Source organism: Urocampus carinirostris, chromosome 6 (assembly GCF_059441175.1).
Source record: "Urocampus carinirostris isolate Australia breed hairy pipefish chromosome 6, RoL_Ucar_1.0, whole genome shotgun sequence".
Classification (NCBI taxonomy): domain Eukaryota; kingdom Metazoa; phylum Chordata; class Actinopteri; order Syngnathiformes; family Syngnathidae; genus Urocampus; species Urocampus carinirostris.
Window position 1 is genome coordinate 150,088 of NC_142354.1, and position 24,535 is coordinate 174,622.

Genomic DNA, 24,535 nt, shown 5'->3' on the forward strand with positions numbered 1-24,535 from the left:
ACTACAGTATTTCTTTGATATTCTTGTGATGCTACTGTAGTTATATTTTTGTAGTATTTTGTTTGTCTGTAGAGCCCTTTGAGACTTCTTGTGTTCAAGGGCTATCCAACTAAACATGACTTTACTTATTCTCAATGTAGTGCATGTAACTGTATATACATTGTCTCTAGAGGACGTTGACCTGACCAATATGGCCGCCACATAGGCATGCTAGTTAGCGGCCAAGTAAAGGCCCCAGATGTATCTAGTGTTCTGTAGATCTGTACGAGTTCTGTTTGTGCTGCGGCATAAAAGGAAGTGACGTATTCGTAGCCAAAATGTTTTTTAATACCACACATTAACCCAATCTTTTTAAGAACGTTTTGTCAACTTAAAAGTAAATACGCTGTTTGAAAGGAGATTTTTAGCGATGGCGGTTAACCGGAGAGCAAAGTCTTTCGACTTTTTTCAGCATCCTGGCCTTATAATTGCCGAATTGACCGAGGATTTTCTTGAGGAGTTGCTCCGTGAACTAAAAAACGACATCGTTACCAGCATTTCCAAGGTATGAGTGTCCCATGTAATCAAATGCAGATATAAAATCTTTGTTTCCGCCTCTAAATGTTGTACCAACCTTTGTCAATGAGTAGCAAGTTTCAGCGAGTTCACTGTTCCTAATTAATATCTGAAATATATACTATATGGGGTTTTGGGGTTTTTAAGGGTTATTGATCTATCTTCGTTATTCATTATCCATTATCCGTTATCGGTCAGTTCATAATACGCTACAAAGCCTAGGAGCCGGGACACTTACTCTCAGCCAAAAGGCCAAGCTAAGGTCCTAGCCCTTAAGCCTTGCTGCGATCATTGCGAATGCACCGTTCCCGGAGGTACTGCAATACCGGGCCGAATGGCACATTCATCTGAGTCATTATATTAATCTTCCAGTCAAAAGAGGGCCCTGACAATTTACCAGTAGACTAACGCGTTTATTTAATCAATAAAGCGCGATCGTATTCTACAAATTGCGTTTGTTAACGCGGATGAAAAAGTCCCCAACGTCAATGTACGCTTCCGACAAAAGCGATCGTATTCTATATAATAAGCCTATTAAAACATTAAAGTGAGCTAATTAAAACAATTGGGCGATTGTTGTCTATATAACGCGTTTATTTAAACAATAAAGCGCGATCGTATTCTATAAAATGCGTTTGGTAACGCGGATGAAAAAGTCACCAACGTCAATGCACGCTATGATTTCCGCGATCACAACTAATTGTACACAAATAGCCTTTATTTGATGTACTATAATAGCCCCAAATTCACTGTGCTGACTTAGTTATGCCACAGAGGGTTACTCTAGAAGTTACAAGTCTGTATCTCCAACAGAGTCTATCTTAGCAGGGGAGTCAGATACATATATCGCTCTCGCTCTCTGTGTGTGTAGAGATGTACAGAACTGTCTCAGAAAATTAGAATATTGTAATAAATTTCTTTATTTTCTGTAATGCAATTAAAAAAACAAAAATGTCATACATTCTGGATTCATTGCACATCAACTGAACTAATTCAAGCCTTTTATTGTTTTAATATTGCTGAATTTGGCTTACAGCTTAAGAAAACTCAAAAATCCTATCTCAAAATATTTGAATATCATGAAAAACTATACAAGTAGGCTATTCAACTAATCACCTGAATCATCTAATTAACTCGAAACACCTTGCGAGGGTTTCCTGAGCCTTAAAAACACTCAGCTTGGTTCGGTAAACTAAATCACAAGTATGGGGAAGACTGCTGATCTGACTGCTGTCCAGAGGACCATCATTGATACCCTCCATCAGGAGGGTAAGACACAAAAAGAAATTTCTCAAAGAGCAGGCTGTTCACAGAGTGCAGTTTCAAAGCATATCCACAAAAAGTCTGTTGGAAGGGAAAAATGTGGCCGGAAACGCTGCACAACCAAGAGAGATGACCGCAGCCTTAACAAAATTGTGAAGAAGAGCCGCTTCCAGAATTTGGGGGAGCTTCAAAGACAGTGGGCTGAAGCTGGAGTCCAGGTATCAAAAGCCACAGTTCACAGACGTGTCCGGTAAATGGGCTACAATAGCCGTATTCCCATGGTCAAGCCACTTCTGAACTCAAGACAACGGAAGAAGCGTCTGACTTGGGCTATGGAGAAGAAGCACTGGACAGTTGCAGAGTGGTCCAAAGTCCTCTTTTCAGACGAAAGCAAGTTTTGCATTTCATTTGGAAGTCAAAGCGCCAGAGTCTGGAGGAAGGCTGGAGAAGAGCAAAATCCAAGTTGCTTGAAATCCAGTGTGAAGTTCCCACAGTCAGCAATGGTTTGGGGAGCCATGTCAGCTGCTGGTGTTGGTCCACTGTGTTTCATCAAGTCCAGAGTAAATGCAACTGTGTACCAAGAGATTTTAGAGCACTACATGCTTCCATCTGCTGAAAAGCTCTATGGAGATGAGGATTTCATTTTCCAGCATGATCTGGCACCTGCCCACAGTGCCAAAACCACCAGTAACTGGTGCACTGACCATGGCATCACTGTCCTTGATTGGCCTGCTAATTCCCCTGACCTGAACCCCATCGAGAATTTGTGGGGTATAGTTAAGAAGAAAATGAAAGACACCAGACCTACAAATGCAAATGAGCTGAAGGCCGCTATCGAAGCATCCTGGGCATCAATAACACCTCAGCAATTCCACAGGCTGATTGCCTCCATGCCACGCCGGATTGATGCAGTAATCCGTGCAAAAGGATTCCCAACCAAGTACTGAGTGCATCAATGGACATTTTCAAATGTTTGATTTAGTTTTGCTGTTATAAAATTATTTTTTTACTTGGTCTGAGGAAGTATTCTAATATTTTGAGAAAGGATTTTTGAGTTTTTTTCAGCTGTAAGCCAAAATCAGCAATATTCAAATAATAAAAGGCTTGAAATAGTTCAGTTGATGTGTAATGAATCCAGAATGTATGACATTTTTGTTTTTTTAATTGCATTACAGAAAATAAAGAACTTTATCACAATATTCTAATTTTCTGAGACAGTCCTGTATATGATATATATGTAGAGATGTGTTTATATATATGTATGTGTGTGTGTGTTTTCATTTTCTAATAATTGCTCCAGCAGCTGACGTTTTCTCACTAAGCTGCTTGGCAATTGCTTTGTCGCCCTTTCCAACCTTGTGGAGGTGTACAATTTTGTCTGTGTTTTTGGTCTTTGCCATGTTACAAGTTAAAGTCTTACTCATTTTATGAGATGGACAGGTGTCTTTATGCAGCTTACAACCTTAAACGGGTGCATCTGATTTATTACGATACATGGAGTGCGGGTGGGTCTGTCAGGGTCAGAATTCTAGATGTAACACAGGTGTTACTTATTTGCAGCTGTATCACACAAATACATTGTTAAAAAGTCATGTTATTTCTGGATTTTTCTTTTTAATTCATCTCTCCCACAGTGAACATGCGCCTAGGTTGAAAATTTCTGACCCCTCCATGATTTCTAAGTGAGCGAAATTGCAAAATAGCAGGGTGTTCAAATATTTATATTCTTCACTGTGAGTGTGCTTTGACCTTAGTGAAGATACTTATGGATTGCACACTCTAACGGCAAAACTTGAAAAGTGGTCCATTTACAATATGTCATGGCTCTTATTTTTCGTCCACCTCAGGTCCATCTGCTGTACCCACTGTGCGAGTATCCGGCTCATCTTTGTCCCACCGTCTCTATTGCTGAAGAAACAGTCCTTGAGCTTCTGTCAATGTTTGTCCACTGCCCAGATTCGTGCATTCAATTTCGTAGTTGCCTTCTCATCACCATCACCTCTCTCCTCATTTGTACGTCTCTTAAGAGCTACAAAATACACATCTATGCGGAGTTCTTAGATTTGCTCCTTCAAATAGCTCAGGACACATCTGATTTACATGGTTGCAGTGATATTCCCATTAGAGCTGTGGCATGTGAATGCTTACACGAGCTAGAGGCGTGCTCCCCTAACATCCTTTCTCAACGCCTTGAACTGATATTTAGGCTTTGGAGTAAAGAGACTTCAAGACTTCATCAACCATTCGCAAGACTCCATACTTTGATATTGAAAAATTGTATTTATCATGTTGCCATGGATTCTGGTTGGAGCAATGATTATTTAAAATTGTTGGTAGGAGAGAATGCAACTGTCAGCTCAGAAGCACAACAAACATGGGTTCAATTGGATACAAACTCGGCCATCTTAGCGTCTCATATAACTGGTCACCTGGACGACGTGCCCATTTTTAAGACTAAAGGACACTGCAAGGATTTGCGCTCAGTTGTTTCTACTACTCTTGAAAATTCTTTTCTCCTTACTCCACTGTGTCAAGCTGCAATTCTACACAGACTGATGGAGGTGGTTGCCATGATTCCTGTTGTCGTCCCATCCATATTTAGAGGTCAGCTTCTGCGTATTTTTGGAACCAGCGAGGTATGTATTTGAAATGCATTTATATGTTCAATATAGAATTTGCACAGTACTAAAATTGAAGGTTTGATTTTTTTTTTTTTTTTTTGGGGTGGGGGTGGGGGTTGGGGTTTAGTTGGTTTAACCCAAATTATCTAATTTAGGTGTCATTCTGCAATCTTGCATTTCTAACACCAAATTTTAGTCATTTTCCCCAGGGCTTTTTTAAACACTCCTTGTTGATTTTCATCGGAGGTTTTTTTTTAATCTATTTTTCTGGGATGCAAACTTATTTTATACTGCGGCAAACAATACTGGTGGCCCACACATTATTAATTTTATGACAGAGGCCGCGGTAAAAGTAAAAATTGGATAACTGGTCTTAACTTGCTCCTGGCCGGACTTTGGACATGCCAGCCCTAATAGCCTCTGTTTGTGATCTGGTGCTTCTCTGAGCTTTTTAACAAAGTTTTAAGCAAAATTTTTTAAATATTTTTTTATACATAGTTTTTAAGCATATTCACATGTGCACAACACATCTAGTCCACCTCTAATGGGTGTTTTCCCAACAACCAGTTTTCTTTTAAATCTTATACAAGCACATGGGCTGAGTTTAAGTGATGGTGAGTGTCTTGCACGTGGGGAGGGGGTGAGTAATCGAAATAAGATTTTATTATCTAAAAGGAAGAGGATGTCTGTTTTTGACAGTATTAATTGGGGATATTTATTCCGTACAGACTATTCCGCCAAAGTTACCCAGCTCATAAAACCGAACATCATGATATTTGAAAGTTGAAACAATCACCTTGTTGAGGTCTCTGAAGACTTGAAGCAGGATCACAGGTGAGGTTGGACAGTTCTTGCAGTGCCGGGGACATATGTGAAGCATCAATAATAAATCTATAGAATTTCACTATTATTTGGGATCATAGCGAGATTTTACTCACCAAAAATCATTTTTATTTATGCACAAAATCCATTCTTGTGCACCTGCTGACGTTTCCCTTGGTCTTCTAGAAGGCCTGCATTCGCCAATTCAAAATCTGATAAAATGTTGAGTTATATTCAGGGAAAGGTCGGGAAAATGCTTGAAGTTTGGGTGAATTGCTTTAAAATGCTGGAAAGTATTTCTATTGCCATGTTTCCTGGCAGTCTGACTCTATATACCACACTTTTAAATGAAGAAAAATTAAAAACAAGTGTGTAGAAATGACGCTGAGTGTGGCGCCAGTCCTAATTATCAAGTTCTAACAAGGGAAAAAAGTAGAAATGACGTTGATTATGGCGTCAGTCCTGATTATTAAGTTGTCAAATGCAGCGTTACTGCTCCCTACTGTCGCATCCAAGAGGATAGGTTTATCAGACTAGTCAAGAGAATTCAGTGTCTTTTTCGAGAAGCGGCTTTTTCGGCTCGCCTCACTGAAAAGAGTTTCCTGCTAAGAACTCTGCATTATTGGACAACAACAAATTGTCGTTAGCCTCACACAAAAAATGCCGCCTACAGCCCCTAGCAAAAAGTTTGGAATCATCAGTCTTTGACAAGTACTCACACCGACATTTTATTCTGTAGAACAAACTCAGATAAAAAGCATGAACAAAATAGGTTTTTCAAAAGTGCAACTTCTTGGCATTCAAAAACATTAAAATAAATGAATAAAAAACATGTAGTGGTCAGTAAATGCTACTTTTATAGTCCAAGCATGGGGAAAACATCCTTTCTCAACGCCTTGAACTGATATTCGGGCTTGGGAGTAAAGAGACTTCAAGACTTCATTAACCATTCGCAACAAATCACTAGTATTTAGTTGCACCATGTTTGGCTTTTATGATGGCTTGCAGTCTCTGAGGCATGGACTTGATGAGTGACTAACCGTATTCGTCATCAATTTGGTACCAAATCTTTGCAGTTGCTAGATCATCTTTGCAGGCCGTAACCTTGCTGTGGACAAACGTTTTGTCGATGTAAACTTGTGCATTTATTGCAGCATTAACCACAGCCATCTCCCGTGCATTTGCCTGTCATTAAGGACTGTGGGAATTTTGATGTTTTCTTCAGGCAGTCCTGTTTGTAAATCTCACCTGAACGACGCCAAACAAAAGTTCCAGCATCATTATCTTGTCCAACGTAGATTTATAAATCATCACTGAATATAACCTTCATCCAAGTGATCCACAGTCCATGATTGCCTCTCCTTAGCCCATTGCAGTCTTGTTCTTTTCTGTTAAACCGCCAACGGTGGTTTCCTTTTAGCTTTCCTTTATGAAAATCCCATTTCCTTTAAGGGATTTTGCACAGTCTACATGTCTTCCTTGGCCTACCAGTATGCTTGACTTTAACAACCTTCCCATGCTGTTTGTACTTGGTCCAAATCCTCTACACAGTTGACTGTGAACAGCCCACATCTTTTGGTAACAAATGCATGTACAAAATCAGCATAAAATGTCAATGGTGGAGTCTTTACATATATAGTCCCTATCAAGCATTCAATTCAAAGCTTTGCAGGCGACTCATAATGAGAAATTAAAAAAATGAGTACATAAACATGTTTTCCGGTTATGCTATTTCTCCCACTTAGAAATCATTCTGAATCAGATGCACCTGTTTGAGGTCGTTAACTGCATAAAGACACCTGTCCACCCCGTAGAATAAGTGAGATTTAAACTTGTAACATGGCGAAGACCAAAGAGGCAAGGCAAAGCAAGTTTGTTTGTATACAGTGGGACCTCGCTACTTCACGGTTCGACGTCCGCGGCCTCAGAGCTTCGCGGTCTGTAATGGTTAAAAAAAAAAACAAGATTTTTATTTTTTTTATTTTTGAAGGGGCGTCGCTACTTCGCAGATTTTCATGATCGTGATCGGCAACCCTCGTAACTGGTGGGAGCCCGCTCGTCCGACGACCCCAGTAGCGCAGCGCGACGACAGGCGGCCGTCCGTGCGTGGCAGGCGAAAGGCGGCAGACGTGCGCGGGACCCCCGTAACTGGGGAATCCCCCTCGGCCGACGACCCTAGCACGGCACGCAGTTCTCGTTTCCCGGCGCGCGGTTTTGGTAAGGCTTCCGCTTTTTTTTTTTTCTTTAAGGGGCGTCGCTTTTTCGCAGATTTTTTCTTTTTGCGGGTGGTTTTGGTCCTCATTAACCGCGATAACCGAGGTCCTACTGTAGCACAATTCATACACAAGGCAATTCAAAGTGCTTTACAGAAATGGCAAAAAGACAGGTTAAAAACACAATTACAGTTAAAAAACAAAAGAAAAGACGTTGAAAATTTAAAATGTGGTTTTTAGAATGCATTAAAACCACAGAAAAAACATGATAAAATCAATGAATTAAAATAAAGTAAAAGTGAAGAGTCTAGATAGAACCCTTTCAGTTGTATGCACAGTTGAACAGAGCTGTTTTCAGCCTGGACTTGAACACTGTCAGAGTGGACGCCTGTCTGACGTCATCAGGAAGACTATTCCAGAGTTTAGCTGCATGGAAGTGAAACGCAGCTTCACCCTGTTTAGTCCTGGCTCTGGGCACCAGCAGAAGGCCTGTCCCTGAGGTTCTCAGGGTCCGAGATGGTTCATATGGGACCAACATGTCACAGATGTACTTTGGTGCTAAACCATGAAAAGACTTACACACCAGCAGAGCTGTTTTAAAGGTTATTCTCTGAGCGACAGGAAGCCAGTGCAGGGACCTTAGCACAGGACTAATATGGTCGTACTTCCTGGTTCTAGTCGGGACTTGAGCAGCAGCGTTCTGGATGTTCTGCAGCTGTCTTGCAGCTCGTTTAGAAAGTCCAGTCAGAAGGCCGTAACAGTAGTCTAACCTGCTAGGGATAAATGCATGAATAAATTTCTCTAAGTCTGGTTTAGACAGTAAACCTTTGATTCTGACAATGTTTTTGAGATGGTAAAAGGCTGATGATGTTATGGATTTAATGTGGCTGTTAAGGTTTAGGTCTGAGTCCATTATTACCCCGAAATTTCTAATCTGAGTTTTAGCTTTGAAACCAAGTAATTCCAGATGACTGACACTTTCTCTGGGTTTTTTTGGGGCCAAAGACAATTACTTCAGTCCAAAGACACCAGAGACAAAATTGTATACCTCCACAGGGCTACGGAGCATTCAAGAACATACAAGTAAGAAGCAATATGCTATTGTAATATGCTATTACAATAGCACATTGTAATAAAGCTCATTATTTTCCAAAGCGTAATGAGAAAAAATAAACTTTCATATATTTCATATTCATTGCTCACGAACTGAAATATTTAATGTCTTTTGTTGTTACAATACTCATGATTTTGGCACACAGCTCATTAAAACCCAAAATCTCAAATTCCCATAAAAGGTGCTCTAAACGACCTACTGACCTAATCTGAGTAAACGAGTTAACTACACACCTCCAAATGATTCCTGAGGCTGTTAAAAACTCCCAGCCTACTTCATTACATAAAACTGCAATCATGGGTAGGACTGCTGACCTGACTGCTGTAAGACACAAAAACAAATCTGAGCAAATAGGCTGTTCCCAGAGTGCTGTATCAAGGCACCTCAGTGGGAAGTGTGGGAGAAAATGCTGCACAAACACGAGAGGTGACCTGATCCTGAGGAAAATTGTGCAGAACGGCCGATTCCAGACCACGGGGGACCTTAGGAAGCAGTGGATGGAGTCTGGAGTAGAAGCATCCAGAGCCACATTGCACAGGCGTGTGCCGAAAGTGGGCAACAGGTGCTTTATTCCCCTGTAAGCTTCTTTTGAACCAGAAACGGTGACAGAAATGACTGACCTGGGCAACAGAGAAGCAACACTTGACTCAGTGGAGCAAAGTACTATTTTCTAGTGCATGCAAATTTTGCATGTCCTTTAAAAATCAAGGTGCCAGAGTCTGGAGAATGACTGGGGAGAAACAAATGCCTAAAGCCCAGTTTCAAGTACCCATAGTGATGTTCTGGGGCGCCATGTCAGCTGCTGGTGTTTGTGCACTTGGTTATATCAAGGGCAGCGTCAATGCAGCTTGCTATCGGGAGATTTTGGAGCACTTCGTGTTTCCATCTGCTCACAAGCTTTATGAAGATGAAGATTTTATATCTCAGCACAACCTGGCACCTGCTCACAGTGCCAAAACCACAGGTAAATGGTTTCCTGACCATGGTGTTACTGTGCTTAATTGGCCTGCCTACTCTCCTGACCTGAACCTCAGAGAATCTGTGGGACAATGTAAAGAGGAAGTTGAGAGAGACCAGCCCAAACATTGTGGATGGGCTTAAGGCCCATTCGAAGCCTCCTGGGCCTCCATAACACATCAGCAGTGCCACAGGCTTATTGCCTTCATGCCACGCCGCAATGAAGCAGTCGTTTCTCCCAAAGGATTCTCAGACAAGTATAGAGTGCATAACTGAACATGATTATTTGAAGGTTGGCTTTCTTTTTTCAAATTAAAACTTTTTTTAATTGTCGAATGAAATGTGCTAATTATTTGAGATAGGGATTTTGTGTTTTTTTCCTTACTATGTTTGCCAAAAGCATCAATATTAAAATGATAAAATGCTTGAGCTACTTCAGTTCTGTGTAATGAAATAAACTAGAGTGTGAAATAAAAATATATGAAAGTCTAATGTTCAGTACATTACAGAAAATAATGAATTTAATCACAATAGGCCATTTTTTTAGAACGACCAGTACTTTTGAGAGAATGAACAGGGTTTAAGCATCTTACAGATGGCCTCCAGTTGTATTTGAGTAGATCAGGGGTTGGGAGACTGGCTCAAGAGCCATACATGGCATTTCTCATGAATTAATATTTGGCTCTTCTCTTGAGTACATATATGGCTCTGAGACAACATTTGACCAAGGCACATTTCTCTGGTGTTCCAGAGTTGGGAAAATGAATACCAAATTTAGTTTATGCGAAGCCAAGGAAACCCTGAAGTTCTATTGGTTCAGTTCTGTGTAGAGGTAAGAACGTGCCCTAAAAAAATTCAGCCCAACCTGACCCGGTCGAGGATTTCTAAACCCGAACCTGCCCAAACCCGACGATCACCTTGAGTTGATAAATTATCCTGAAATAAGCCCGAAGCTTCAATTTGCTGCCAAAGTATTCACGAAGCTTTACTCCGGCCGTGCGTTCTTCAGCGCAGAAATGTGCGTTTTGGCTGAATTACCCAGCTTAAGGTCGAGTCCCTCGAATCAAGTGTGCACTGCAAGTGCAGTCCCTAAGTTAACAGTTTGGCGCCAAAGAGCAAACGAAAGTGAGACTCAACAAAATGGCACCGAAAAGAAAATCAAATTATGAGGATTACAGGTTGCAAATAGTGAAAGATTTGACCAAAAAGCAGAAAGAAAATAATCGAAGCTTGTAAGCTTTTGGCAAGAAAAAGAAATGACGTTTGAAATGAGGGAAGTGGAAGGAAAAAATCCGGCGCCTTGAAAATGTATTAATATATTAGGTCTAGTGATTTGGAGTTAAACAGATATTTAGAGAAGGAAAATGTTAATATAACTAATTACTTGAATAAAAGTAAGTGCATGCTACTTAGATCCTCCACAAAGGGAGGGAAAAAAAAAAGAAAAGCCTGACCACGCCAATTGATTGATTCACATTTAAAGTCAGGCCCAAGATCTAATCTCTAGTCCAGTCTATATTGAACACTTTCCAACTACAGTTTTCAGTCATGATGTCACATCAACTTGCCCTGTTTTGGCAGTAGGTCGCTTGGAAACCCTTTTAATGGAAGTTCATTAAACTATGTATGTTCACTGTTGTAATACTTTATGATGAAACCCTTCATTAGAACTGTAAACTGGTAAAACCGGCAGGAAACCACTTAGAGAACTTTGATTGGGTGAGCGGTAGAGGAGGGCGGTTCTTTGCACACAGCGCATGGCACTCCATTTGATCTGCTCAGTGCAAACTGCGCTGAAAGAATATCACGACAATATCCTTCTCGTTTGCAGTACTTTGTGACATTCTTACAAATAAACTTTGTATCTTGTTTTGAAACAATTTTTTAAGACAAAAAATTAGCTGCTACACTTTTAAAAAAATGAGCTAGGAAGACAAATTTTAAGTGGTACATTATTGATGTGGGACACAGGCTCTGGCGTTATTATTATTTCATTAGATTTGATCAAATCATCACACAGTGAATGAAATAAAATGTACCACAGAATTGGCTTTTGTCTGGAGAGTGTGTTTGGCTGTTTTTGTTGAATTTTGTCTTAAAATATAAGGTGTGGCTCAATTTTTTTTTCTTTAATATTTTTGCTTTTAACGCTCTTTGAGTCAAAAAAGTTCCTCGACCCCTGATGTAAATCCTGAACAGAATACCAAAACCGAGGATTATGTGAAGGGGTGGAAAATAAATAGTGTTAACGCTGCCGCTTTTCAGGTTCTTAAGAATTACTGTTGGTAAGCTTGTATTACATTTAGAAAAACCCTTTCTATCCCATTCTTTATCCAAACCATTTTTTTGCATCTTCATTTCTATCTAGTATCGTTCTTGCCAAGTATTTTATTGAGTGACTCAACTTTCAATTGTATTTCTCTGTATCGCCGGTGTTGGAAATGTTACTTAAAGAAAGTAATTAGTTACATTTATTTGTTGCTTTATTTAAAAAATTCAGTTCCTCCTCTGATTACTGATACCCAAAAGTAGTATTTTACTCTGGAAGTAAATAGTTACAAATTACTGTATACGGTGCAACTCTAAACATAAGATTTTCATAATCAAGATTTGCGACTTATTTTGAACAAAAATACTGCTCATCATACGAAGGAAAATCGAAGTCATTCTCAAGAGTTATCAGTAGAAATTGCTTACCTCCAGCATCAGATGTTTCCAGTTTGCACATGTAAACTACTACAGACAAAATACAAAAGTTGTCTGTAAAAACGTTTTGTGTGTAAGTTTATTTCAAGTTACAGTAACTCTAATTTTAGTGCTTGCATATCAACAGTCTCTTGTCTTTTACCTTTCAACCTCAACCAATAATTTCCCTTAATTAGCGATAACTAACCTTTCAAACACAATGTGGCACATATTTACTCTCACACCAAGACATGTGGAATTAAAAACAGATAATTTTTGTAAACAAATGTATTTTACTTACCAAATAAACAACAAAACTATTCTTTCAGCATGCTTTTTGGTTTTTATAACCATTGCATACAATGTTCTGCGATACTCGTCAGCAATGTTTTTTGATGGATCAATTACATACACACACATAGGGTAGTACAGTATATCTTCAAAAGCTTGTCAAGTAATACACAGCAATATATACTGCATTTCTAATTTTATCCACCAGTATTTTGCGGTCTATAAGGCGCCCGGGTTATATAGCCCACTTTCAAATTTATGGCCATTTTAGGATTTATGGGTGTGCTGATACTCAGGAAAATACAGTAATACGCTGGTGTTAAGAGGCCACCTTGTGCTGAAAAGTGCTTGCTTGCAGATCACAGAAACAGACTGAATTATTGGTGATGTGTCTATCTATCTACCCTGGTCAGATCCCACGAGAGGGGTGACCGACAGCAAGACAAACACATACAAAAACAAAGAAAAGGAAAAAGTAGCAAAAAACACAAAAAATGTGACCATGGCCAACCCAAACAAGTTAAGCACCCCGGCACCTAAGTTGGTCATGCTTTTGTCCATCCCGATGAAACGGGACACTAGAAAGCGGCCCTGTCACTCTTCAACAGCAGGGCTTTCACTGGTTACCCCTGCCGCATCATACAGGTGCCCTGCCCATCCCTTAGAACGCGTCCAAACATCCCATTATCCTTTCACAACACCGCTCCACTTATTCCTATCACCAACAAGAGCTCTAACGTCCACTACATTTAAACCTCTTTCCTCCAGTGCTCTCATAACACCATCCATCCACGTCAAACGTGGCCTTCCTCTTCCATTTACTTCTGCTGTGTAGATCCTCTTCAACATTGGCTCTTCATCCATCCTCCCCATGTGTTCAAACCAACCGAGTACTCTCATATCCACACGGTTGCTCAGTTCCACTACTATTCCAGTTCTGTCTCTCACAATTTACTTTCTCAATCTATCCAATCTTGTCACTCCTAACATACTCCTCAAACACTTCATCTCAAACACATTTAATATCCTTCTCAAATCTGCGTTCAGGCTCCAAGTTTCTGCACCATACAACAGTCGGCACAATCACACTCTACACAGTCTTCTCTTTACATCCATACTCATACTTTTGTTACTCATCACTCTCCTCAAAGCGCCCAAAAACTTACTTCCTTGATTCACTCTGTGCAATACTCCGCACTCCATTTCACCAACTGCAGCCACATCACAACAACAAGTACCTAAAGCTTTCAACTTCTTCGAGAACCTGCCCATTCAACCTAATATCCAATGCCTTGCCCATTCCATCCCATGAACACTCATCACCTACTCTCCCCAACATTCACACATAACTTAACGCCTATCACACACACTTCTGAACTCCATTACTAACCTTCTCAATGTTTCCTCAGAATCAGCCACAAGCGCTGTGTCATCTGCAAACAACTGACTTACCTGCCACACCATTCCACTGTTATCCATAATCTCTACACCTCTGCCATAGAATCTTGCATTCACCTCTCTCAAAAATCAATTTTGACAAAATACAATTTTTAAAAAGTACTATTTTACCAGATGACGGCAGTAGGCCCTTGGCCAACTCACCCTTGGATTTCTGTGTGCCGCTTTGAGACTCCTTGTGATTAGGGGCTGTTCAAATAAACATGACTTAACTTGATAATTTGAGCCCACCCCATTTCTAACATGGTAACTCTGAATAAATAAAGGAGAGTAGACTGTGAGGGCTGCCGCTTCCCGGACAAGTGGAAATTTGAATATTTTTTCACCAAAATCCGAAAAAACTGCGTCTCCCTAATTTGCCATGAAACTGTAGGCTGTTTTCAAATTATATAATATCGATAACTCACAATACATCCTAACTACAAAAATCTAACGTTAATGAACACTGTGAAAAGGTGAAAAGCTTTGAACGGCACAGCAGCGCTTTTTCACTAGAGTCAAATGAAAAGGCTACAAAGGCGAGCTATGAGGTTGTGACGCTGATCGGCAAGCACTGGTGAATTTATTTAAGAGTGTTCAAAGAATGCCAGACTGAAGAGTAAGCCTTACACATTTTCAGGTTACCAAATCTGTCCGGCTTTCTCAAAATGTTGACACCCCTGGCCAATGATAATCTGCTGTATTTTATTTTTAGTGATAGGTTCTTTTTTTGTAAATGTATGTTTTTTAGTTTACTTCAAGTGTGTTCCCTTAGAGCAATGGTTCCCAAACATTTGCAGGCAGGCACCCCCTTGGCTCCCCAGTGAACTCCTGGTGCCCAATAGCTAGCGTCACAGCATTAGTTATTTCTTTTTGCCTTTGCAAACTTTTTTCGTACGGCGTGAAGGGCGCAAATGCTGCTTTGATGGAGGTTTGTTTACTTCTCAGTCCACTTGTAGATGTACCTTCTTCGTCTTTTATTTGTAATCCTTTTTGACATGCTGTGTATTTTAATATGTGATAATTTTAATGTCCTGGTACAAATGAGTTGTGTTTTCTTTGGACTAGCGACTACGCAAAAGCAAATTATGCAACTTCTGTTTCACGTACGCTTCGTCAAAACCAAAATAGGTCCAAACAAGTGATATAGCGCCCTTCAGGTGCATTTTGACTGTGAATGCGCTAATCCGTGGGTGGCGTGGCAGCTGAGCGGTTAGCGCGTCTGCGGAATAGTTCTGAAGTCGTGGGTTCAAATCCAGCAGCCTTCCTGAGTTTGCATGTTCTCCCTGTGCTTGCGTAGGTTTCTTCCCACATTCCAAAAACGTGCATGTCAGGTTAATAGGCCGGTCCAATTGTCCCTAGGTGTGAATGAGCGAGTGAGTTGTCTGTGTGGATATATTACAGCCATATTCTTTTGCAAACCTTTCCACACAAACCTTTCCCCTTTTTAAATCTTTCTATTATCTCTTGCTTTGTTTTGAGGGCCAGAAAGAGGCTCTTAAACTTTTCTCCTTGTCCGGTTTTCTGCATGTCTTTCGTGGGGTCCATTGTGAATGATAGCTCTGTTCGCATTGACTTCCGAATATCATAGGCGGGCCTGGTCAGCACTGAGTATGATACATATAAAAACATCATCAGCCTTTTGACCAGCAGTCTCGAGGTCAATTGAGTTGTGGGCCGGCTGAGTTTGGGTCAAATGGGGTATTCCACAAAAACATCGCTGATAAAAACATTCTGCTGTTCTTATAGGGACTGTGTTTTATATTTGTCTACTAGATGTCGCTGTAATGCGTAAGGTGAATTTCGGTCACTTTTAGTGTCCGTAATTTGTCTTCTATAACTAGGGTTTGCGAGACCTTTCGGTCTTCCAACCCCCTTTCTTTGCCTTGCTGTCTCTTGGGGAGTAGAGATAGAGAGAGGATGCCCAGTCACCTCGCTCCCTCCACTTTAGTCGCCTCTTACGATACACAGCGGACCATGGTGGGAGAATTCTCTTACCTCTCACAAGGAGAGGGCCCCTAACCACAGGGAGGGATATGACCAAGGTAGATAGATAGAATTTGTCTTCTTCCATTGTGCTTTAAGCGTTCATTTTTGGTGGAACGACAGAATACCTCAACATCTAGTGGGAAAATAATATACACTGTCCCTCTAACTTTCGTATTAAGGCTGCGGCCTTAAACTTTTATCCTGGGGGCTGCATTGGGCTATGAGTATGAGAACTCTCCTGTTTAAAGTATGTGATTTTATATTAAATTCATGGGAGAGAACAACCATTTTTGCCCCCTGGATTTTTTTTTGCACAACACTGTATTCAGTGTTTTTGAGGGATGTGTTCCACGTTTTGCCTTTTTAAAAAATGTATGGTTTATTCTTGTATTTTTTCAGTTTGTTTAGTATTGCATTACTTTCAACAGACATTTTGTTGTGCTACGCAGGGTTTCCAGTTTAAGTTTGCACAGCATAAAAAAGTTAAATGTCGTAAAATTTTACCACAGAGTGAACACATACAGTCGTATGCAAAGGTTTGGGCACCCCTGATCAAGATTTTCCTTTATAAATCATTCGTTGTTCGGATCAGCAATTTCAGCTAAATCAATCAAATTGCAGACACAAACAGTGATATCCGAGCGGAATGAAGTTTATAGGATTTACAGAAAATGTGCAATAATTGCTTAAACAAAAGAAGGCATGTGCATAAATTTGGGCACCCCAACAGAAAAAATGACATCAATATTTAGTAGATTCTCCTTTTGCAGAAATAACAGCCTCTAAACGCTTCCTATAGCTTCAATGAGGGTTTGGATTCTGGCTGATGGTAGTTTTGGCAATTCTTCTTTACAAAACATCTCCACTTCAGTCAGGTTTGATGGTTTCCGAGCATGGACAGCCCGCATTAAATCGCACCACAGATTTTCAATAATATTCAGGTCTGGGGACTGAGATGGCCATTCCAGAACATTGTACTTCCTCTGCATGAATGCCTTAGTAGAATTTGAGCAGTGTTTAGGGTTGTTGTCTTGTTGAAGAAGAAGAAGAATAATAGAATATAATTTACTATTATTGTCATTCTATTCTATTCTTTGTAACCATGCACACATACGAAATCTTGATACACCTGACACGTACAGTTAAACTGTAGAAAACCGATGCAGCCACAGCCAAACAGGGCGCCGCCATTTTAGACCCAACTTGCTGTGTTGGGAGTCATTAGGTGACCAAACCCCCCAATTCCAACCCTTAATGCCGAGCGCCAAGAAGGGAGGCAATGAGTACCAATGTTGTAAGTCTTAGGTATTGAGCCAGTGACCTCCCAGTCTCGGAGCGGGCGCCCTACCATCTAGGCTACCAAGCTGGTAAGTAGAAGTAGAAGTATCCAGCCCCGGTGCAACTTCAGCTTGTTCGCAATAATCTGCTGATACTAACTGGAATCCATGTGACCTCCAACTTTAACAAGATTGCCAGTACCTGCACTGGCCACACAGGCCCACAGCATGATGGAACCATCACCAAATTTTACTGTGGGTAGCAATTGTTGGTCTTGGAATGCTGTGTTCTTCTTCCGCCATGCATACTGCCCCTTGTTATGTCCAAATAATTCAATTTTAGTTTCATCAGTCCACAGCGACTTATTCCAAAACTAGCTGACTTGTCCAAATGGGCTTTAGCATACATCAAGCAATTCTGTTTGTGGCATGTGCGCAGAAAAGGCTTCGGCCGCATTACTCTCCCATACAGCATCTCCTTGTGCAAAGTGCACCGAATAGTTAAATGATGCGCATTGACACCATCTGCAGCAAGATCATGTTTTAGGTCTTTGGAGATGGTCCATTTCCTCACTATGTTACTCACAGTGAAAACTGACAGCTGAAATCTCTGAGCTAGCCTTTTGTATCCTTCCCCTAAACCATGATGTTGAACAATTTTAGTTTTCAGGTCACTTGACAGTTGTTCTGAGGCTCCCATGTTGTCATTCTTCAGAGAAGATGCAGAGGAGAAGAACTTGCAACTGGCCACCTTAAATACCCATTCTCATGATTGGCTTCACCTGTGTATGTAGGTCAAGGGTCAATGAACTTACCAAGAGAATTTTGAGTTAAAATTATTAGTGCTAAAGGTATTCAAATTAATAAAACAACAAGGGTGCCCAAATTTATTCACCTGTCTACTTTTATTTAATTAATTATTGCACATTTTCTGTAAATCCTATAAACTTCATTTAACTTCTCAGATATCACTGTGTGTATCTGCTATTTAATATATTTAACTGACATTGCTGATCTGAACAACTAATGATTCATAAAGGAAAATCTTGAAAACGATCAGGGGTCCCCAAACTTTTGCTTACGAATGTAAATGTTGTTATAGTTTAGTAGAATAATAGATAGTAATATACCGAACAAATGAGCCCCTAAACCCTTCTTTTTCCTTGCTTTTTTATTTCTTTATTTTTTTCTTCTTTTTTTCCTTGCTTTTTAATTCCTTTTACTTGCTTTACCTCTTTTTATATTTTTTTTCCTGCTTTATTTTTTTCTCTCTTATCCTTTTTTCTTGTTTTTTTTCCTAGCATGTCACTTCTTTTTGCTTTATCATTTTTTCTTCTTTTTCTCTCCTTTTCTTTTCATGTTTTTTTCTTATGTTTCCTTTTTCCTAGCTTTCTCTTTTCTTGCTTTCTCTTATTTTTTTCCTGCATTTTCTTATTTTTTCTGTTTTTCCTTTAACTATTTTGTTTGCTTTGTCCCAAGCCTTTTACTTATTTTTCTTGGTTTTTTTTGTTTTTTTTTTCCTTTTTCTCTTCCTTTTTCCTTTTGTCCTTTTCTCCACTACATCCAGTTTACCTTGGGTGGGCAGAGTGTGTCCATGGGTCACGGCATACACCACATCAAACTAGCTTATTTTCCATCCAAACAATTGTGACCATTAAGATTTTTAGGTTTCACATATACAGTTGCTTGCGAAACTATTTGGCCCCCTTGAACTCTGTGACCTTTTGCCACATTTCAGACTTCAAACATCAAGATATAAAAGTGTAATTTCTTGTGAAGCATCAACAATAAGTGGCACACAATCATGAAGTGGAACACACTTTATTGGATATTTTAAACTTTTTTTAACAAATAAATGAAAAAGTGGGTGTCCAAAATTATTCAGCCCCATTGATTTCTACTTTGTAGCGCCACCTTTTGCTGCGATTACAGCTGCAAGTCGCAGCACATCAAGAAACTGATATTTTTGCCCATTCCTCCTTGAAAAACAGCTCGAGCTCAGTGAGGTTGAATGGAAAGCGTTTGTGAACGGCAGTTTTCAGATCATTCCACAGATTCTCAATTGGATTCAGGTCTGGACTTTGACTTGGCCATTCAAACACCTTGATATGTTTTTTGGGTGAACCATTCCATTGAAGCGTTTGCTTTAGTTTTGGATCATTGTTTTGTTGGAAGAAAAATCTCAGTCCCAGTCTCTGGTCTTTGGCGGACTCCAGCAGGTTTTCTTCCAGAATGGTCCTGTGTTTGGCGGCTGTCTATCTTCCCATCAATTTTAACCATCTTCCCTGTCCCTGCTGAAGAAAAGCAGGCCCAAACCATGATGCTGCCACCACCATGTTTGACTGTGGGGATGGTGTGTTGAGGGTGATGAGCTGTGCTGCTTTTACGCCAAACATAACGTCTTGCATTGTTGCCCAAAAAATTTATTTTGGTCTCATCTGACCAGTGCACCTTTTTCCACGTGTTTGGTGTGTCTCCCCGGTGGCTTGTGGCCAACTTTGAACGACACCTTTTATGGATATCTCCAAGAAATTTCTTCCTTCTTGCCACTCTTCCACAAAGTCCAGATTTGTGCAGTATACAACCGATTGTTGTCCTATGGACAGATTCTTCCACCTCAGCTGTAGACCTCTCTAGCTCATCCATAGTGATCATGGGCCTCTTGGCTGCATTTCTGATCAGGTTTCTCCTTGTATGAGCTGAAAGTTTAGGGGGGTGGCCCTCAATATTATTGCTTGCACAGTGCTCTTTGGGATGTTTAAAGCTTGGGAAATATTTTTCGATCCAAATCCAGCTTTAAACTTCTTCACAACAGTATCTCGGACCTGCCTGGTGTGTTTTTCGTTCTTCCTGATGCTCTCTGCGCTTTAGACAGACCTCTGAGACTATCACAGTGCAGGTGCATTTATACAGAGACTTGATTACACAAAGGTCGATTCCATTTATCATTGTTAGTCATGTAGATCAACATTAAATCATTCAGAGATCCTCACTGAACCTCTGGACAGAGTTTGCTGCTCTGAAAGTAAAGAGGCTGAATAATTTTGCACACCCACTTTTTTTGTTTTTTTATTTGTTCAAAAAGTTGAAAATATCCAATAAAGTGTGTTCCACTTCAAGATTGTGTCCCACTTATTGTTGATTCTTCACAAGAAATGACAGTTTTAAATCGTTATGTTTGAAGTCCGAAATGTGGCAAAAGGTCACAAAGTTCAAGGGGGGCAAATAGTTTCGCAAGCCACTGATTAAAAGGAAAATGAGTATAAAATATTTTTGCTGGGTTGTAATGTAATTACTGATGTGTGTCTGGCCATAAAATCAACAATAGGGTAATGGGGTTATGAACTCATGTAATATTGTTGTGTTAAACTCGTTATTTTCTTGGCAAATGCATTCTTTTTAGATGTTCTGGACTATTATGGTTCTAAAACAGTTTGGGCATTAAAAGTTTTTTAATTTGAGAAGTAGTTTTAATTTATTTTCATACTGTGGCATGTTTTGTAGAATATAGTAATTTTGAAAAATGTAAAATACAGTAAAAAAAAAAAAAGATTGTTCACTTAGCAGATCATTTTTATTTTATTTTCTATTTATTGTTTTGTAGAAAAACAACATAAAAATTTAGTAAAATCCAAAATGTTGATGAATTTGTGAACCAAAATGAACCAAAACTTTTTATTATCCAATTTTCGTGACCTTGATTTAAGCTTAAAAAAAACTGGTACCAGTAATGATTTTTTTTCACATTTTTAACAGAATGTGTGCCTCGGGATTGGACCCAAAAAGGTGCCTTGGGTCAAAAAGGTTGAAGAGGACAAAGAGACCAGTAATCTGCTAATTGCCTCGGAAAATAGTTAACTTTGCATTGCAACACATTCGCGTTCAAAAATATAAATGAAACATTTGGCAAACATTCAAAGGGGGAACTTTAAGACTGAAATACTTAGCTATGCGTTTTGTTTAGGGAATGAATGAGCACGCATGCTATGCTACGTACGTTAGCTTACCCTATGGCTTAATAGCCAGCAGTTGGAACCGCTTCAATTTTGTTCCGACCGCCTCCCGCTGGATTCGTTCATTGACTGCACCTCGTCAACTGATCATGGGGCAGAATTACGGGTAGCCATAACTTAAAAAAAATGTTTTATGTTGGGGTAAAGACACAAATGGCGGCAATTTATTTAGGATCCAGCTCTTAGGGAAGATTCTGTCTCACAAATAAGCGGTCAGCAGTGACTGATGTTGCTGCCCACATGACGTTTTAGTCTCATTGACCTTCTATCGAGAAGGTACCAAGAAGATTGGTGCCAGGGACCAAGAACCAGTTACCTTTTCATAATGGAAAACCAATCATTCAGTGCATTCACTTCCTCGTTGGCGAGGTGCAGTCAATGATTATAACTATAACCTTATCCTCCTTGTTTTATAACCTTATCTTCTCTGTTCCTTTATCTTCTCTGTTTTTTACCTCACTGTGAATGTGTGAAACTGGAGTGTCTTGCCCAATTTCGCTGTCACAATATGTTAACCCATTTTGTAACAATGACAAAGGTATATTCTATTCTATTCAAATGCAGCTCCTTCTGCTCTGTTTCCGGTTCATGTGTGAAGAGACATGACACCAACTGAAGTCCCTTGTCAATTTTTCCAAAATCACAAAAACGACTGCAGAATTGCTCGTGTGGGTCATGCATTGATTTTCTATATCGTTTTTACATGCTGCAGGCCGTTTTTCAACATAGTGCGGTTAATAAGAAAATCTCTGTAATTCATGGATGCAAACAGCTCGTTGTTGGGGGTGCTTAAAACTCAACCCAAGCGGCCCCAAAAATGATGGCTTTTGAAAATGCTATTTTCCTTAATAAAGGACAGGATAGGCTTAAATATGAAAACAACTAGATTAAAAAAAAACAGTAAAACAAAACAGAAATGTTAACAATGCAGTGTCAGAAATACTCCTGCTTTGAAATGGTACACTACATTGAATTCCTAGCGCCGCACCGTGGTATTTCTGCAAGAGTGTTTTTGTAGTATTTTCTATACTATAAGTTTTGTAATATATCTGTAGCATTATTGTAGTTGAAATTTGGTAGTATTGCTGTAGTATTACTGTACTTATTACTGTATTTTTGCACTTCTATTTTTGTGGTATTTCCATTGTATAGTCTGTGTACCCCGGGACTCTACTGAGGATAAGTGGTGCAGATAATGGATGGATGGATCGTCTGTTTAGTATTTTTAGTACTACTTTTGTTGTATTTTGTGGTATTTTTGTAATATCTGTTGAATTTGTATAGTATTACTGTATTTTTATTTTGAAGTAATTCTAGAGTAGCAGTTCCACAGAACAATTTTTGTAGTATCTAGTATTTTTATAGTATTTCTGTCTTAATATTTAGCAGTATTTTTTTTAATTATAGTGTTACTGTAGTGGTACATTTGTAGTATTTCCTTAGAAATATTTCGAAGTATTCCCATACTAGTATCTTTGTAGTATTTCTTTTGTATTCTTAAATATTACTGTAGTTGTGTTTTTGTAGTATTTATGTGTTAATATTTCTGCAATAGTATTTCTGTTATAGTATTTTTGTATCATAGTATTACTGTAGAAGTATTTCTGTAGTATTTATATCATATTTTTTTCTCATCAGAATGAAAACAAAAAAATATACTTTGGTCTGTTTTTAAGCACTACATTATTCAGGCACACAAAATTACAATGGGGACAGATGGCTCACCAAAAAGTTTTTTTTACTATTACTTTGTACATACTATTAAATAATATATATATATATATATATATATAAAATCTTCATTAAATCTGAGCATTTTTGTTAGGTGCGCCAGATGTGCTGCTGTAGTTTTCCCACCCTTAATCTGAACCCTAAAATTGACCCTGCTGTAATTAATCTAAGGAAATGTGTATTTAGAACTTTGGCAAAATGACAAAAAGCATTTCTTATCCTTTTGTATTGATGATTATTACGATAAACAACACTTTTTTTTAATTTACATTTTAAGTCTCAATCTAAGTGGAAGTTGACAAAACCAGATACTGGTCTAACCAATCTTTGATTTCAGAATAAAGACGCTTGGTGACAAACTACTACACGCAGCATTTCACAAATATAAGAACCATTAACAAAATTAAAGGTCAACAAAATGAGATCATCAAAATGCAGAACATTCCAAATAATCCGAAGTAGACCTGCAATACCCAAAATGAAACCATGAATACACAAACTAATTTTAATTTACGCTCAGCAGCATTTTAAAGCATTGTGTGCATGAAGTGTTTAAGGTGTTTGAAAATGTTTACAAATTAGACAAAAGAAAATTTTCAGTTAAATTTTTTTTTACAAATAAACAAGCAAAACGGCCATTGCGTTATTAAGGGGGTGTTGGGTCAGTGCCCTCTCACGGACACGCTCTGGCCAACCAAAGAAAACTGGATGTAGTGGTGAGAGCAGTCTAAAAAAAAAAAAGGAAAAAAAGACAAAACAAGAAAAAAATAAAACAAAGGAAATAAAAACAAAAAATAAAGCATAAAAAGAGTGAAAAGTTGGGATAGGAAAAAAAGAAAAGACTAAAAGGAAAATGAGAAAAATAATTGGAAATAAGCGGGGAAAAATAAGACAGAGGGAAAAAGCAAGAAAAATAAAATCTAGGAGAACAAAAACAAAAAGAAAACTGAGGAAATAAGGAAAGTGAAAAAGATGAAAGATAAGCATGAAAAAAGAAGTAAAAAGCTAGAAAAAACGAAACAAAGACAAAAAAGCAAGCAGAAGAAATGTCAAAAAGAGGAAGTAAAAAAGAAAAAAGCAGGAAAACGAAAGGTTGTGGGGGTCGCTTTGTTCAGTAAATTCCTAGCAAAAATTTAATATTCTGCACAAGAAAAATATGTTTTTGAAAAATGCATTTTTCTAGATTAGAGAAACATTTATTTATTCACTCTGCTGTGAATTCGTAACTCATTAAAACTGTTTTATACCAAGCAACCTTAGATTGGAATCCCTGCATGACACAACAAATGTCTATCAAAAATACTTTCTTTTCAGTGTACAACCAATATACTACAAATACCAAATACCTTCGTTTGCACATCTGTTCTCCTCTGCACTATCGTACTCCAGTGTTATTGTTACTATACAGTGACTTGTTTACCTGACTGCCCATTTTGCACATCTGGTTAGCTGCTATACTCTTGCACTCTTTGCACTATTGTATAATACTATACATAGCCATAATTATTTAGTATATTATTAGTACTTCAATACTCCAACTCAATACAACATTTTATTTATATCTGTA

At 38.9% G+C, this 24,535-nt stretch overlaps 1 protein-coding gene across 4 annotated transcripts in view; it reads left to right on the forward strand.

Annotated features, from left to right (window-relative positions):
- The first annotated feature begins 226 nt into the window (after nt 1–226).
- Nucleotides 227–24,535, forward strand: part of ap5b1 (adaptor related protein complex 5 subunit beta 1) — a 29,968-nt gene continuing 5,659 nt past the window's right edge. The window contains exons 1-4 of one of the 4 annotated variants that reach the window (XM_088337362.1): nt 227–544; nt 3,666–4,454; nt 5,168–5,273; nt 6,416–7,478. In XM_088337362.1, coding sequence (XP_088193488.1) covers nt 410–544; nt 3,666–4,454; nt 5,168–5,197 — 954 coding nt within the window. In that variant the 5' untranslated portion in view covers nt 227–409 and the 3' untranslated portion in view covers nt 5,198–5,273; nt 6,416–7,478. The remainder of the gene's footprint in view (nt 545–3,665; nt 4,455–5,167; nt 5,274–6,415; nt 7,479–24,535) is intronic. The other 3 variants (XM_088337363.1, XM_088337364.1, XM_088337361.1) reach the window with 3 other exon arrangements.